Source organism: Glycine soja, chromosome 3, assembly GCF_004193775.1.
Source record: "Glycine soja cultivar W05 chromosome 3, ASM419377v2, whole genome shotgun sequence".
Lineage (NCBI taxonomy): Eukaryota > Viridiplantae > Streptophyta > Magnoliopsida > Fabales > Fabaceae > Glycine > Glycine soja.
This window is the reverse complement of record NC_041004.1, coordinates 44,713,310-44,725,344: the sequence shown is the minus strand read 5'-3', so window position 1 is coordinate 44,725,344 and position 12,035 is coordinate 44,713,310. Positions and strand designations below refer to the sequence as shown.

The following is a 12,035-nucleotide window of genomic DNA, read 5'->3' as shown; positions in this document are numbered from 1 at the left end:
CCCTTCACATGTGCATTATTTTATTTGAGTTATGTTCTTTATGGGAAATGTGCAGCTTACGTAAGATACATAAAGAAAGTAAGTAATTTATTTTGACGAAGAAAACACACTATCTAAATTAGGTAAGAAAATAATATGTATTACTTTCCTGATTTCCTCACAAAGTATAATGGTTTAAGGCAGAAACGTGCAAATTGACCTCTGATTCGGCCTCCAGGTTACTCAAAATCAGCCAGTGGCAAATTAATTTGATCACTTAAAGTTATTATTATATTATTATGATGAACTAATCAGCACTGCTGGTTGGGCCCCTCTATTCTGAGTTATGACCACGACCCTGGATCAACTAATTGCCATTTCTTCCACGTTTGTTTATTCCCTTTGTTTTTATCTACTTATATATTTGAATGAATAGGAATTCTATTTACTATTATTTTTTCCAATTACACGCAATTATTGATGTAAGGAAGCATTATTAGAAAAGTTACACAACCATGCCAATAGTCTTTGAGACCGTCGGATAAAAAATTTGTTGGAGGAATACGTTATTTAAACAAAATCTTATTGTACTGTATAGATATTACATTTTTTTTAAATTTTATTTTGCAACAAAATACCAACTTCCCCCCCTCATATAATGAATAGGACATACTTCATAAAAATTCTTATTTTTCATGGTTGACATTTTTGTCGTACATACATAAATGAGACGTGTATAAGAATGCTGATAACAAATAGTGTTAAATTGCGTTATTTTTTGTTGTAGCATTATCCATAAGAACTGTGCTGGTCACAATTTTTGGGGTTAATGAGTATAAAATTGGCGTATGTTTTTTGTTGTAGCATTATCCATAACATTTTTTTGTTGTAGCATTATCCATAAATGAGCTAGCGTATGTTCTTTTATTCCTTGTCTGTAATTTATTTCTGCTGGTCACAATTTTTGGGGTTCAGATGGAAAAAAACTGGTACAGTTGGATGGGCAAAGTGCATCTTGCACCCAACATAGACAGAGAAAGAGACAGGAATATTCACAGCATAAGCCATAAAGCCCAACGGAACCTGAGAGAAAAAGATTGTCTCATTGTTTTTCGCAGTTAAAAACGTTTTTTCTGCATAAATTAAATTATAATAAATAGCAAATAATTAAATAAGCATACACGTTACGAATAAAATCAGAGAAGATTCGTCTTTTAAAGCTTCATCACGCTGAGCTGACACGGCTTTCTGGATCACTCACGTATTTCACGTTGTTGGCGTTGGTTTCAGAAAGTGGGGAAAGTAAAAACAAGTAATTAAAAAAAGGGTGGGGAAAGAATAATGGATGGTTGGGTAATTAGAAATCTGCGGGAGTTGAAGGTGGTTGAGGGATATAAAATCAGCTGCATGTAATGTAACTGTTAGTGTAAGTATGCGTTACTAAAAAGTGGTTGTGTGAGATAAGAAAGAACAAGTAGTGTGGTCAAGACTTGGTTGTTTGGATTGTGAAATCTCTGTGCATTGGAAGAGAAGATGTCGCAGATACCGAAGGAGCCGGAGCAGGTGATGAAGATGAGAGGAGGATGTGTGTTGGGAAAGAAAACGATTCTCAAGAGCGACCATTTCCCTGGTTGCCAGAACAAGCGTTTGTCGCCTCAGATCGATGGGGCTCCCAATTATCGCCAGGTAGCTAGGTTTTTTTCTTTCTTTCTTTCTTCACTTGTACTAACTGTTCTTGTTATCTTTAGGCATCTGACTCGTTGCATGTTCACGGTGTTGCCATTCCAACCGTTCATGGAATTCGGAATGTTCTCAATCACATTGGCGCTCGATTGAAAGTTCTCTGGATAAGCCTTCGTGAGGAACCGGTATTTTTTACTCTATTTTTTTTTTTTAACCTATACTCAAATTGAAGGAATTCAGGTTTTTAAAGTAGTCGTTATATGTATACTTAACTTTAGGATAAGTATTGTTAGTTGAAGTTTAACTCAGGTTCTGGCAGATGGGATGCTTAATGCCGTGTAAATAATATTCTCCTTCTCCGCTAAATTTTCACTCTCTTCCTTTGTTGGAATCAGCTTGCCTACATTAATGGCCGTCCCTTTGTTTTGCGTGACGTGGAGAGGCCATTCTCCAATCTTGAGTATACGGTATGTTATTGCTTACATTATTACAATTTGGGGATTAACTTGTTTTGGCTGAAATGAGTCCATTAACTTGTGTGGCATTCTGTACTTAATTAGGGAATTAATAGGGAAAGGGTTGAGCAAATGGAAGCTCGTTTGAAAGAAGACATCCTCGCGGAAGCTGCAAGGTATTTCGGTGGCTCTGCCCTGTGTTTGTCTTGAGCTTGTCCTGTGAATTCGTGGTTGTCTTTACTCTTCTGTATTAATCTTATTTGTGCATGGACATAACAGATATGGAAATAAGATTCTTGTGACTGATGAACTGCCAGATGGGCAGATGGTGGACCAATGGGAGCCGGTGTCATGTGATTCTGTGAAGACACCACTAGAGGTATGGCTGAAACTAGTGTAAAATGGGAGTGTGAGACTTATCAATCAATTTTCTGATAGAAATGCATCAAGGTTGTTTTCTTTGCTGTAGGTGTATGAGGAATTGCAAGTGGAGGGATATCTTGTTGATTATGAACGTGTTCCTATAACTGATGAAAAATCACCAAAGGAATTGGATTTTGATATTCTGGTTAGTTCTTTTGTATGTATTTGGTATTACTTTCTGGATAATTATTCTTTTGATGCAATCAATGGGTTGGTGATGTAGTTTCCTTTTCTATTGCCTTGTCATTCAGCTGCTGCTGAACTATGCTTAACTATCCAGGACTCAAGGGTTTTTTTATTTGGTACTATAGTTATTAACGTAGAAAATCCATACTCTTCATTTTTTTATTTTAGGTTAATAAAATTTCTCAAGCTGATGTAAATACGGAGATAGTTTTTAATTGTCAAATGGGGCGTGGGCGAACTACAACTGGAATGGTCATTGCAACTTTGGTATACCTCAATCGAATTGGGGCCTCTGGTACTCTTCATTTATTTATTTATTCATTCAATTTTTCTGCTTTTATTGCTTATTTTCTTTTATATATGTTGTTGTTCATCCAAGAAATTTGAATGCAAGACTGATTTCTTTCACATTCAGCATCAGATTTGCGGCTATTTATTTTGCTGTTTAATGAAAAAACAAAGCATTATTCTTACTCCATTGTCATCAAGTTCAAATCATGGACTGTACAAGTGGAATTGCCATTAACGAAATATTTCATTTTTGTTATTACATAATAGGATTTCCAAGAAGCAATTCAATCGGTAGAATTTTTCAAAGTATGACCAATGTTGCTGATCATTTGCCTAACTCAGAAGAGGCAATTCGCAGAGGAGAGTATGCAGTCATAAGAAGCTTGATTCGGGTGTTAGAGGTATTGGCTTTAAAATTATAATTTAATATTTTTTTGTAAAATTAAAATATGTTCTTGTTGGCCTAATTATCAGATATGTTTCAGGGTGGTGTTGAGGGGAAAAGACAAGTTGACAAAGTCATCGACAAATGTGCTTCAATGCAGGTATATCTGTTTCTATTCTTTAATGATTCTAATATTGTGTTATTCAAAGATAAATTTTAAGTTGGTTGTTTGTACTGCTTCTTCTATTGTTGAATTTTTTCCTTGTATCCCGTGTTTTGAAATTTCATATCTTCTCCATACATGCCTCATTCAATCCCTGTCTTGCTTGAATTTTAGAATCTGCGTGAAGCAATTGCCACCTATCGCAATAGCATTTTGCGACAGCCTGATGAGATGAAAAGGGAGGCATCACTATCTTTTTTTGTGGAGTACCTGGAGAGATACTACTTTTTAATATGTTTTGCTGTGTACATTCATTCAGAAAGGGCTGCACTCCGTTCTAATACTGCTGATCACTGTAGTTTTGCTGACTGGATGAGAGCAAGGCCGGAACTCTACAGCATTATTCGCAGGTTAAAAATTTAATAAGTGTGGGAAGCCTTTGTTTTTTTAAGTCTTATTAATTTCTCTTCATTAGGTCCATGGATTATCACTCATATTTATTGAGCCAAATTGATTTTAGCTAGTGAATCATTTTGGGCCAAGTATATCTAGAAAAGAAAAGTTTATATTCATAAATGTTACTGAACTTAGCTTGCTTCTACTTTTAAGTATAATCTTCACTTATATGGTTTGGGGTCCTGATTGCTCTTGTACCTTGGTACTGGTGAAAGAAATCCTTGGGTTTATTTAATCAATTATCTTTAGTTTACAACACGGTTTATTTATGTGCTTAGCTGGGACACTAGATTGGCATTAATTTCTGACAGTGATTATCTCTGGTTTTGAATTATGGTGATGCTTAGGTAAGTAAAAAAGCTTATTGTGTGGCTTGAAGACAGATTCTTTAAGGCAGCCAAATTTAAACTTGGCTGTGGCTTTAATTCTCTCAAATAAAATGGCATGGTACTTATTTTATTATTGATTTAGACATGCTGTGATTCCATTCGACCTTTTTACCCTGAAAAGCATATCCCTTTTGTCCCATCACTATTTTTTCTTTACATCAGTGATCCAGAAAGAGGCACCTAGGACTTGACTCCATTTGTGTTATCTACTATGCTTGCAGTTTATAGCAATTTTCATTAGATGGTGCTGGATATCTTTGTTGATCTAATATTCACCCTGGACATATTTTTTCATCGTATAATTGGACCGTTTTTACCAATTAGATTTTGTTGAGATCCCACATCAACTATAGATGTGGTCGAAGTAGAGATTATAAAGGCTTGGGCCATCCTCACCTCATGAGCTAGCTTTTGGGGTCGAGTTTGGCTCAATCCAAGTACAAGCGATTTCTATTATAATTTAATTTATTAATTTGCTTGATCTTATGCCTATTAACATTTGGCATGACTAATAACAATTAGCATTGCAGGTTACTCAGGAGAGATCCAATGGGTGCACTTGGATATTCAAGTTTGAAACCATCTTTAAAAAAGATAGCTGAATCTACTGATGGCCGCCCTTCTGAGATGGGTGTGGTTGCTGCCTTGAGAAAGGGTGAGGTTCTTGGTAGTCAAACTGTTCTCAAAAGTGATCACTGTCCCGGATGTCAAAACCCAAGTTTACCTGAGAGAGTGGATGGTGCTCCTAATTTCCGAGAAGTTCCTGGATTTCCAGTTTATGGAGTGGCAAATCCAACCATTGATGGTATTCGATCTGTCATTCGAAGGATTGGTAGCTCCAAAGGTGGACGCCCAATACTTTGGCATAATATGAGAGAAGAGCCTGTTATTTACATCAATGGGAAACCATTTGTTCTTCGTGAAGTTGAAAGGCCATACAAAAACATGCTGGAATACACAGTAAAGATCACTTTTAACATATCCTTTTAATCAATTTTGAGTTAAGGAATGGGGGTTGTAAACTAGATGTTGATGTTAGAATGATTGGCTTTTTGTTTTAACCTGCTAGATCATATACCACCAATTTGCTTTCCCAATTTTTCCATTACTCTGTCAATAGGATGTTTAGTTAACAAATTAGTAGTGATTGGTAGCAGGAACCATACTCCAAAAAGAATATGGTGGTCTAATTGTGATAAAATTGTATCTAGATGAGCAGGGTGAGACAGGCAACGAGATCTGTGTTTGCAGTGCTTTGCACAAAATGTGATCCATGGAGTCAATCTCACCTAGTAGGATAACCGGATAAGGCTATTGTTGTTGTAGTAGCAGCAGTGTCTTCTAGGGTAGCAAAGGATATCTGTTTCACTCTAAAGTATAATATTAGTTGAAATAAAGTATTAAAGTATTAAACCACACTCCAAAAAGAATAAAGTGGTCTAATTGTGAGAAAAAGTGTGGTGAGACAGGAAACTAGATTTGTGTTTACAGTGCTTTTTGTTGTTTTGTAGTAGTAGCAGTGTCTTCTAGGGTAGCAAAGGGATATCTGTTTCACTCTGAAGTTTAATATACTTGAGATAAAGTATTAAAGCCACAAAGTTAATAATCTATTGGATGAATATTGTCAAGGAATATGTTCATGTCTAAAACCTTAATCTGTTAAGTGGAGACCAAGGAATATTTTTATGTCTAACAAATATTATCTGATCCATTAAAAGTCAGTGCAAATTATCTGGTCCATGCCCCTATACTTTGTCTGATGCAGGTCAGGGGATGTGTTAATATATAAATAATCAACAAATGCTGAAGTAGATATAAAATGAAGCTTATCTCTTATGTTGAAATTAATATACCATTAGAGGTCTCTTTGAATTTCTTGTTAATTTGGAAATTTGTCCCCGATTGTTGGTGAATTGGAAATTGTAATTTGTTCTTTCAGGGCATTGGCCGTGACAGAGTGGAGAAAATGGAAGCTCGATTAAAAGAGGATATCCTGCGGGAAGCTAAACAGTATGGTGGTGCCATAATGGTTATTCATGAAACGGATGATAAGCATATATTTGATGCTTGGGAGGATGTTACCTCTGATGTGATTCAAACCCCACTTGAAGTTTTCAAAAGTCTGGAAGCTGAGGGGTTCCCCATTAAGTATGCACGTATGCCCATCACTGATGGAAAAGCTCCTAAAAGCTCTGATTTTGACACTTTGGCAAATAATATTGCTTCTGCTGCAAAGGACACTGCTTTTGTTTTCAATTGTCAGGTACTTTCTTAATCTTTTATATTATGCTGTAGTTTTTTATGACCTTGTTCATTTTGTGTTTGTCTACTAGTTCTTGTCTTTTTTTTCCATATCCATTTCTTACTGTTGTTATTGATATAATAGATGGGTAGGGGCAGGACAAGCACTGGTACTGTCATAGCTTGCCTTGTGAAACTTCGAATTGATTATGGTAGGCCCATTAAAATACTGGGTGGTGATGTGACCCATGAAGAATCAGACTGTGGTTCTTCAAGTGGAGATGAAACTGGGGGTTATGTCAATACATTATCCTCCAATACATTGCAAAGAAAGACAGACGATGAACAAAATCGTGCTTTTGGTATAAATGACATCCTTCTGTTATGGAAGATAACAACATTATTTGATAATGGTGTTGAATGCCGAGAAGCCTTAGATGCTATTATTGATAGATGTTCTGCACTTCAAAACATTCGTCAAGCAGTCTTACAGTATAGAAAAGTATTCAATCAACAGCATGTCGAGCCAAGGGTAAGGAGGGTGGCGTTAAATCGTGGTGCTGAGTACTTGGAGCGGTACTTTCGTCTAATTGCTTTTGCAGCATATCTTGGAAGTGAAGCATTTGATGGATTTTGTGGACAAGGAGAATCCAAAATGACGTTTAAGGTTTGGTTGCATCAGAGGCCAGAGGTGCAGGCTATGAAATGGAGTATCAGATTAAGACCAGGGCGATTTTTCACTGTCCCTGTAAATGTTTTTCTACCTTTCTACTTGCAGTATCATTTGCCCCCAATTTGAAGCAAAATTGATTCAATAATGTCAATTTAAATTGTAGGAAGACTTGAGAGAACCACAAGAGTCTCAGCATGGTGATGCAGTGATGGAGACCATTGTCAAGGCCAGAAACGGTTCTGTTTTGGGGAAAGGCTCCATACTGAAAATGTATTTCTTTCCTGGTCAGAGAACTTCCAGTCACATACAAATACATGGTGCACCTCATGTTTACAAGGTATGTTTGCTTATGCCAGTACTACTAAAGAAACTAACTTATAAAATTTGTGATGCCAGAGGGTAAGGCTAGATGTCCAGTGTTGACCTACAGGATCAACCAATTGTAGGTAGAATTAGCATCTTTTACATGTTTTTTGTGCAGATTATTTGGAGAAAACTATTGTCTGTGGACCTAGATTGCACAAATGATCAAGTAGAATACATTGTGTTACCATTAGTTGATAATTTTGTATTTAGTTTATTTTTCTTCCACTCATTTTGTTTTCTAGTGTTTTTTTTAAACTTTTCACACGCATAGAACCCATATTGCAATAGTTGTACATATAACTAATTTTAGCATATATTTATAATTTTAAAACTAGTAATATTATAATTTATATTAGCAATAAATTTTAATTTAAAAAAGATTTTTTTAATGCAATTATGACATCAGTGTTAGTCAGTTGGGACTGCTGACTGTATACAAATAATGACCAATGACCTTTGGTTGCGACTTGCAAGAACTGGCAAAGAATCCAAATGATGAAATGAAACATCATGACTTGCTTACAATAGCTTGCTTTATTATTTTGGTGTTGAAGGACTTTCAGAACTTTTTTTTTTATTATATTCCAGTTCTTACTTTTCTTCTTTGTAATAATGAAAGAGCTTTATCTTATGTTTTTATCAATAATGTGGTTGACTGTGAGAATATCATTATCTAATACTTCACTTTTTCAGGTTGATGAATACCCTGTGTATTGCATGGCAACTCCAACCATCTCTGGTGCCAAGGAGATGCTAGACTATTTGGGTGCTAAGCCTAAACCTTCCCTCACTGCTCAAAAAGCTATATTGACCGATCTGAGAGAAGAAGCAGTTGTTTATATCAATTATACTCCCTTTGTCCTGAGGGAGTTAAATAAACCAGTTAATACACTCAAGTATGTAGGAATTACTGGTCCTGTGGTGAGTCTTCTTTACTATAATTTTTGTTAGAAGTTGGTATATTTTGCAAAATTAATTTGTTGCCCAACTCATGTAACTACAATGCAGGTGGAACACATGGAAGCACGGCTAAAAGAAGATATACTAGCTGAGATTAGGCAGTCTGGTGGGCGAATGCTATTACACCGTGAAGAATATAACCCCTCAACAAATCAGTCAGGTGTGGTTGGATACTGGGAAAATATTCGAGCAGATGACGTGAAGACACCTGCAGAAGTTTATTCTGCTCTTAAAGATGATGGATATGATATTGTCTACCAGAGGATACCTTTAACAAGAGAGAGGCATGCTTTGGCCTCTGACATTGATGCAATACAGTATTGTCAAGATGAGTAAGTGTCTCCTACTTTGCAGTATATAGGTCTTCTAAAGTTTGCTGACATTTTTGTTCTTGCCCTGTTTGCATCATTTATAATTTGGGATTTAATAATATGTAGTACGTAGAATATTCAATACATAAAATATTTACTTAGAATCATAACCAACCTATAATTTCTAATAATTTGAGGGCCTTGCTTTTTCTCTGAAATGTAGTCATGGGGTTCTTGTTACAATTTGCTTATATAGTACTATATTCTTTTGTAAAGTTGATTCTTTAGATCTCTGAACTGGACTGAATAATCAAACATTTTGCTAAGAATTTTTAAGTTAAAACCATAAAAGATTCATACTATTCAATAAATGTATAATAGTCCCATGCAAGGCACAGGCTTCATACAATGCCAATACTGATATAAATCTGTCTGGCTAATCAATACGTGCCAACCACTCATCCTTTTGATTCCTGCCCTATGTTCTTCATTTGTTCTGAGTCCGTATCCTTATTGTCTAGAAACTGTAATCCCACAATGTTAATCTTATTCTTTGTTTGAATATAGCAATGTACTTCTAAACTCTTGCTTTATTGTAGCTCTGCAGGTAGTTACCTTTTTGTATCACACACAGGCTTTGGTGGAGTCGCGTATGCAATGGCCATAATCTGTATCAGACTTGATGCTGGATCCAAAGTCTCACAGCCATTATTCGGTCCTCATATAGATGCCGTGACTGAAGAGGACTTGCCTTCTCAAACTTCTAATGAAATGGCACTTAGTATGGGTGACTATCGTGACATTTTGAACCTTACAAGGGTCCTCATACATGGTCCCCAGAGCAAAGCAGATGTTGACATTGTCATTGAAAGGTTATTAGGAAATTTTTTATTAGAAGCTTTACAAACCATATATTATTACCTTTAGAAATACATATTGTCGGGTGAGAGGGTTACCTTTGGAAATATATTATGTACCATTGGGGAATTTTGATCTGGTCACTTAGCTTTAGTTATTGGCTTTTCATTGAAGATACTGAAATTTTCTACTTTTTCAATAGATGTGCAGGCGCAGGGCATATACGAGAAGATATTCTTTATTATAATAGAGAATTTGAGAAGTTCACAGATGATGATGACGAGGAACGTGGGTATCTTATGGACATGGGTATCAAGGCTTTGAGGTAAATTTACTTGTCTCACCTATAGGAATGTCTCTCCTATATTTTATAGGAATGGTATTGATATATTTTCTATTTTTCTCTAAAAAATATGTGGAGAATGCATCATACCCTCGTGGATGTTGCCATGTTGGTGCTTATGTATGTAGTCAGGGGGTGGGGGTCTATCGACACTAATACTAATGCAATTAGTCATTTACACCACTAATTAATATGTAGAAAATGATTTTGATTAGTCTAATTCTAGAATTATAGCTAATTATTATGTAGATCTTACATGTTAAATTTTAGAATTTTAAAAATATTATTACTCAATCAATAATTTATTTCTTTGAAAAGTAATTTATACATTAATTTAGTGAAATACATTTTGGTAGAGTAAGAAACAAAGTTACATCGTACAAACTTTCTGTTCAGCAATGAATTTGTGAGAATTTATCTTATAAGAAGTTACTCGTTGGTGTAAGATGATTGACTTTGATTTACAATCTCTTTTTTTTCACACATGCATTGTCAATTTAACCTACCAACCATTAATATCTATCATGTTGATTTTTCCTTACAAGCCTAATTTTGAAAAGAAAAAAGTACATAATCATTGAATTTTGTGAGGCAGCAGTCATCGCATAAAAAATTAGTAACCATGTACAGCTAGCTGCTTTTGCTGTACATCACTGGTGAGTGTTGGTGTAAGATTATGTTGGACATGTACCATTTTGTTGTGTAACCATTTCTGTTTCCCCCCCATCTGCAGGCGATATTTTTTCCTTATCACATTCAGATCGTATCTCTACTGCACCTCTCCTGCCAATACGGAATTTGCAGCATGGATGGATGCAAGACCAGAACTTGGTCATCTATGTAACAATCTAAGAATTGATAAATAATATGGCAATGTTTATAATAATGTTGTCAGTGTTCAGTGGGCATTTGTAGTTACAATTTGCGCCACCTATTCCTCATGCTGCACAATACCTTATCTTTGCTACAAAGCCTCACGTGTAGTAGACTATGCACACATGCTACTTCGTAAACCGCTATTATCTCAGGCGAGCAGCATCCTGCACTCAGTTTCTGTCTAGCTTTGTCTGTCATGAGAGGCTGACACTCACACAAGGCATGAATGTTGGTGAACCGAAGTGTTCATCGGAGACCTGTAAGGCAGTAGGTTACACTGCTGAGGAATGTTATAGTATCTCTTCCAAAGGTTGTATTTCTATTTGTTTGTTTTGGAGGGTTTGTAAAGGATGAAATGTAGTGATTCGATAGGATGGGAAGAGATATCTTTCTAGTGAAAGGGAGGGAGGAAGGTTCCCTATTTCTGTAAACCCTTACCCATGTTTCATTAATGTCCTTAAGAATTTAGTTACTTCACTCAAATTCAATTGTATTTTTGAATTTTATTTCCCTTTATCGAAGAAGTTGATTCTCTCTTGGCTTAATATAGTTAAGGAGAATATCCATGCCGGTTAAGCCCATTAGCCGGTTTATCACGTGTTCTTCTCGTTGATCTTAACTAGTCAGTTCTTGCTTTCTGTATTTCTGTTATATCAGTTCATTTTTGTGAAGCTTTTTATTGGAAAGGAAATGCTTGTTGCACATCATGCATCTCATTCATCAGCTCAGTAGTATGAGGTCGCATAGTCAGAGTCCCGGTGAGTAGAAATTCTCGCAAGGCTAACTTACTAATCTCATGGTGGGACTCTTGGATACGTTCGATGATCTGTGTATGGATAACATTATCTAATGTATCTAAAAAGAAACATTATCTAAAAAATATTATTCAAGGGTGAGAACGGATTGGTTTGCATTTTTAATCTCTTTGTATTGATTTGCATTTTTTTCTTGTTTAGGTCTCCAATCCAAACTAACCTATCATCAATTCACATCGAGT

The 12,035-nt window shown here is 35.8% G+C and overlaps 1 protein-coding gene across 2 annotated transcripts; it reads left to right on the top strand.

Moving 5' to 3' along the window:
• The first annotated feature begins 1,137 nt into the window (after window positions 1-1,137).
• LOC114407494 (paladin-like) lies at window positions 1,138-11,680 on the top strand. 2 transcript variants are annotated; one of them, XM_028370608.1, is made up of 19 exons: window positions 1,144-1,665; window positions 1,728-1,847; window positions 2,058-2,129; window positions 2,223-2,293; window positions 2,397-2,496; window positions 2,587-2,685; window positions 2,895-3,021; window positions 3,285-3,418; window positions 3,503-3,562; window positions 3,740-3,975; window positions 4,941-5,370; window positions 6,350-6,673; window positions 6,797-7,399; window positions 7,488-7,661; window positions 8,384-8,611; window positions 8,699-8,982; window positions 9,561-9,833; window positions 10,022-10,144; window positions 10,896-11,680. In XM_028370608.1, exons 1-19 carry the CDS (start codon window positions 1,513-1,515, stop codon window positions 11,026-11,028), a joined length of 3,744 nt encoding a protein of 1,247 aa, XP_028226409.1. In that variant the 5' UTR covers window positions 1,144-1,512; the 3' UTR covers window positions 11,029-11,680. The 2 variants fall into 2 exon arrangements, 1 of the variants encoding a protein (XP_028226409.1); XR_003665651.1 differs by lacking the exon at window positions 10,896-11,680 and having other exon boundaries at window positions 1,138-1,665; window positions 9,569-9,833; window positions 10,022-10,134.
• The last annotated feature ends 355 nt before the right edge of the window (window positions 11,681-12,035 follow it).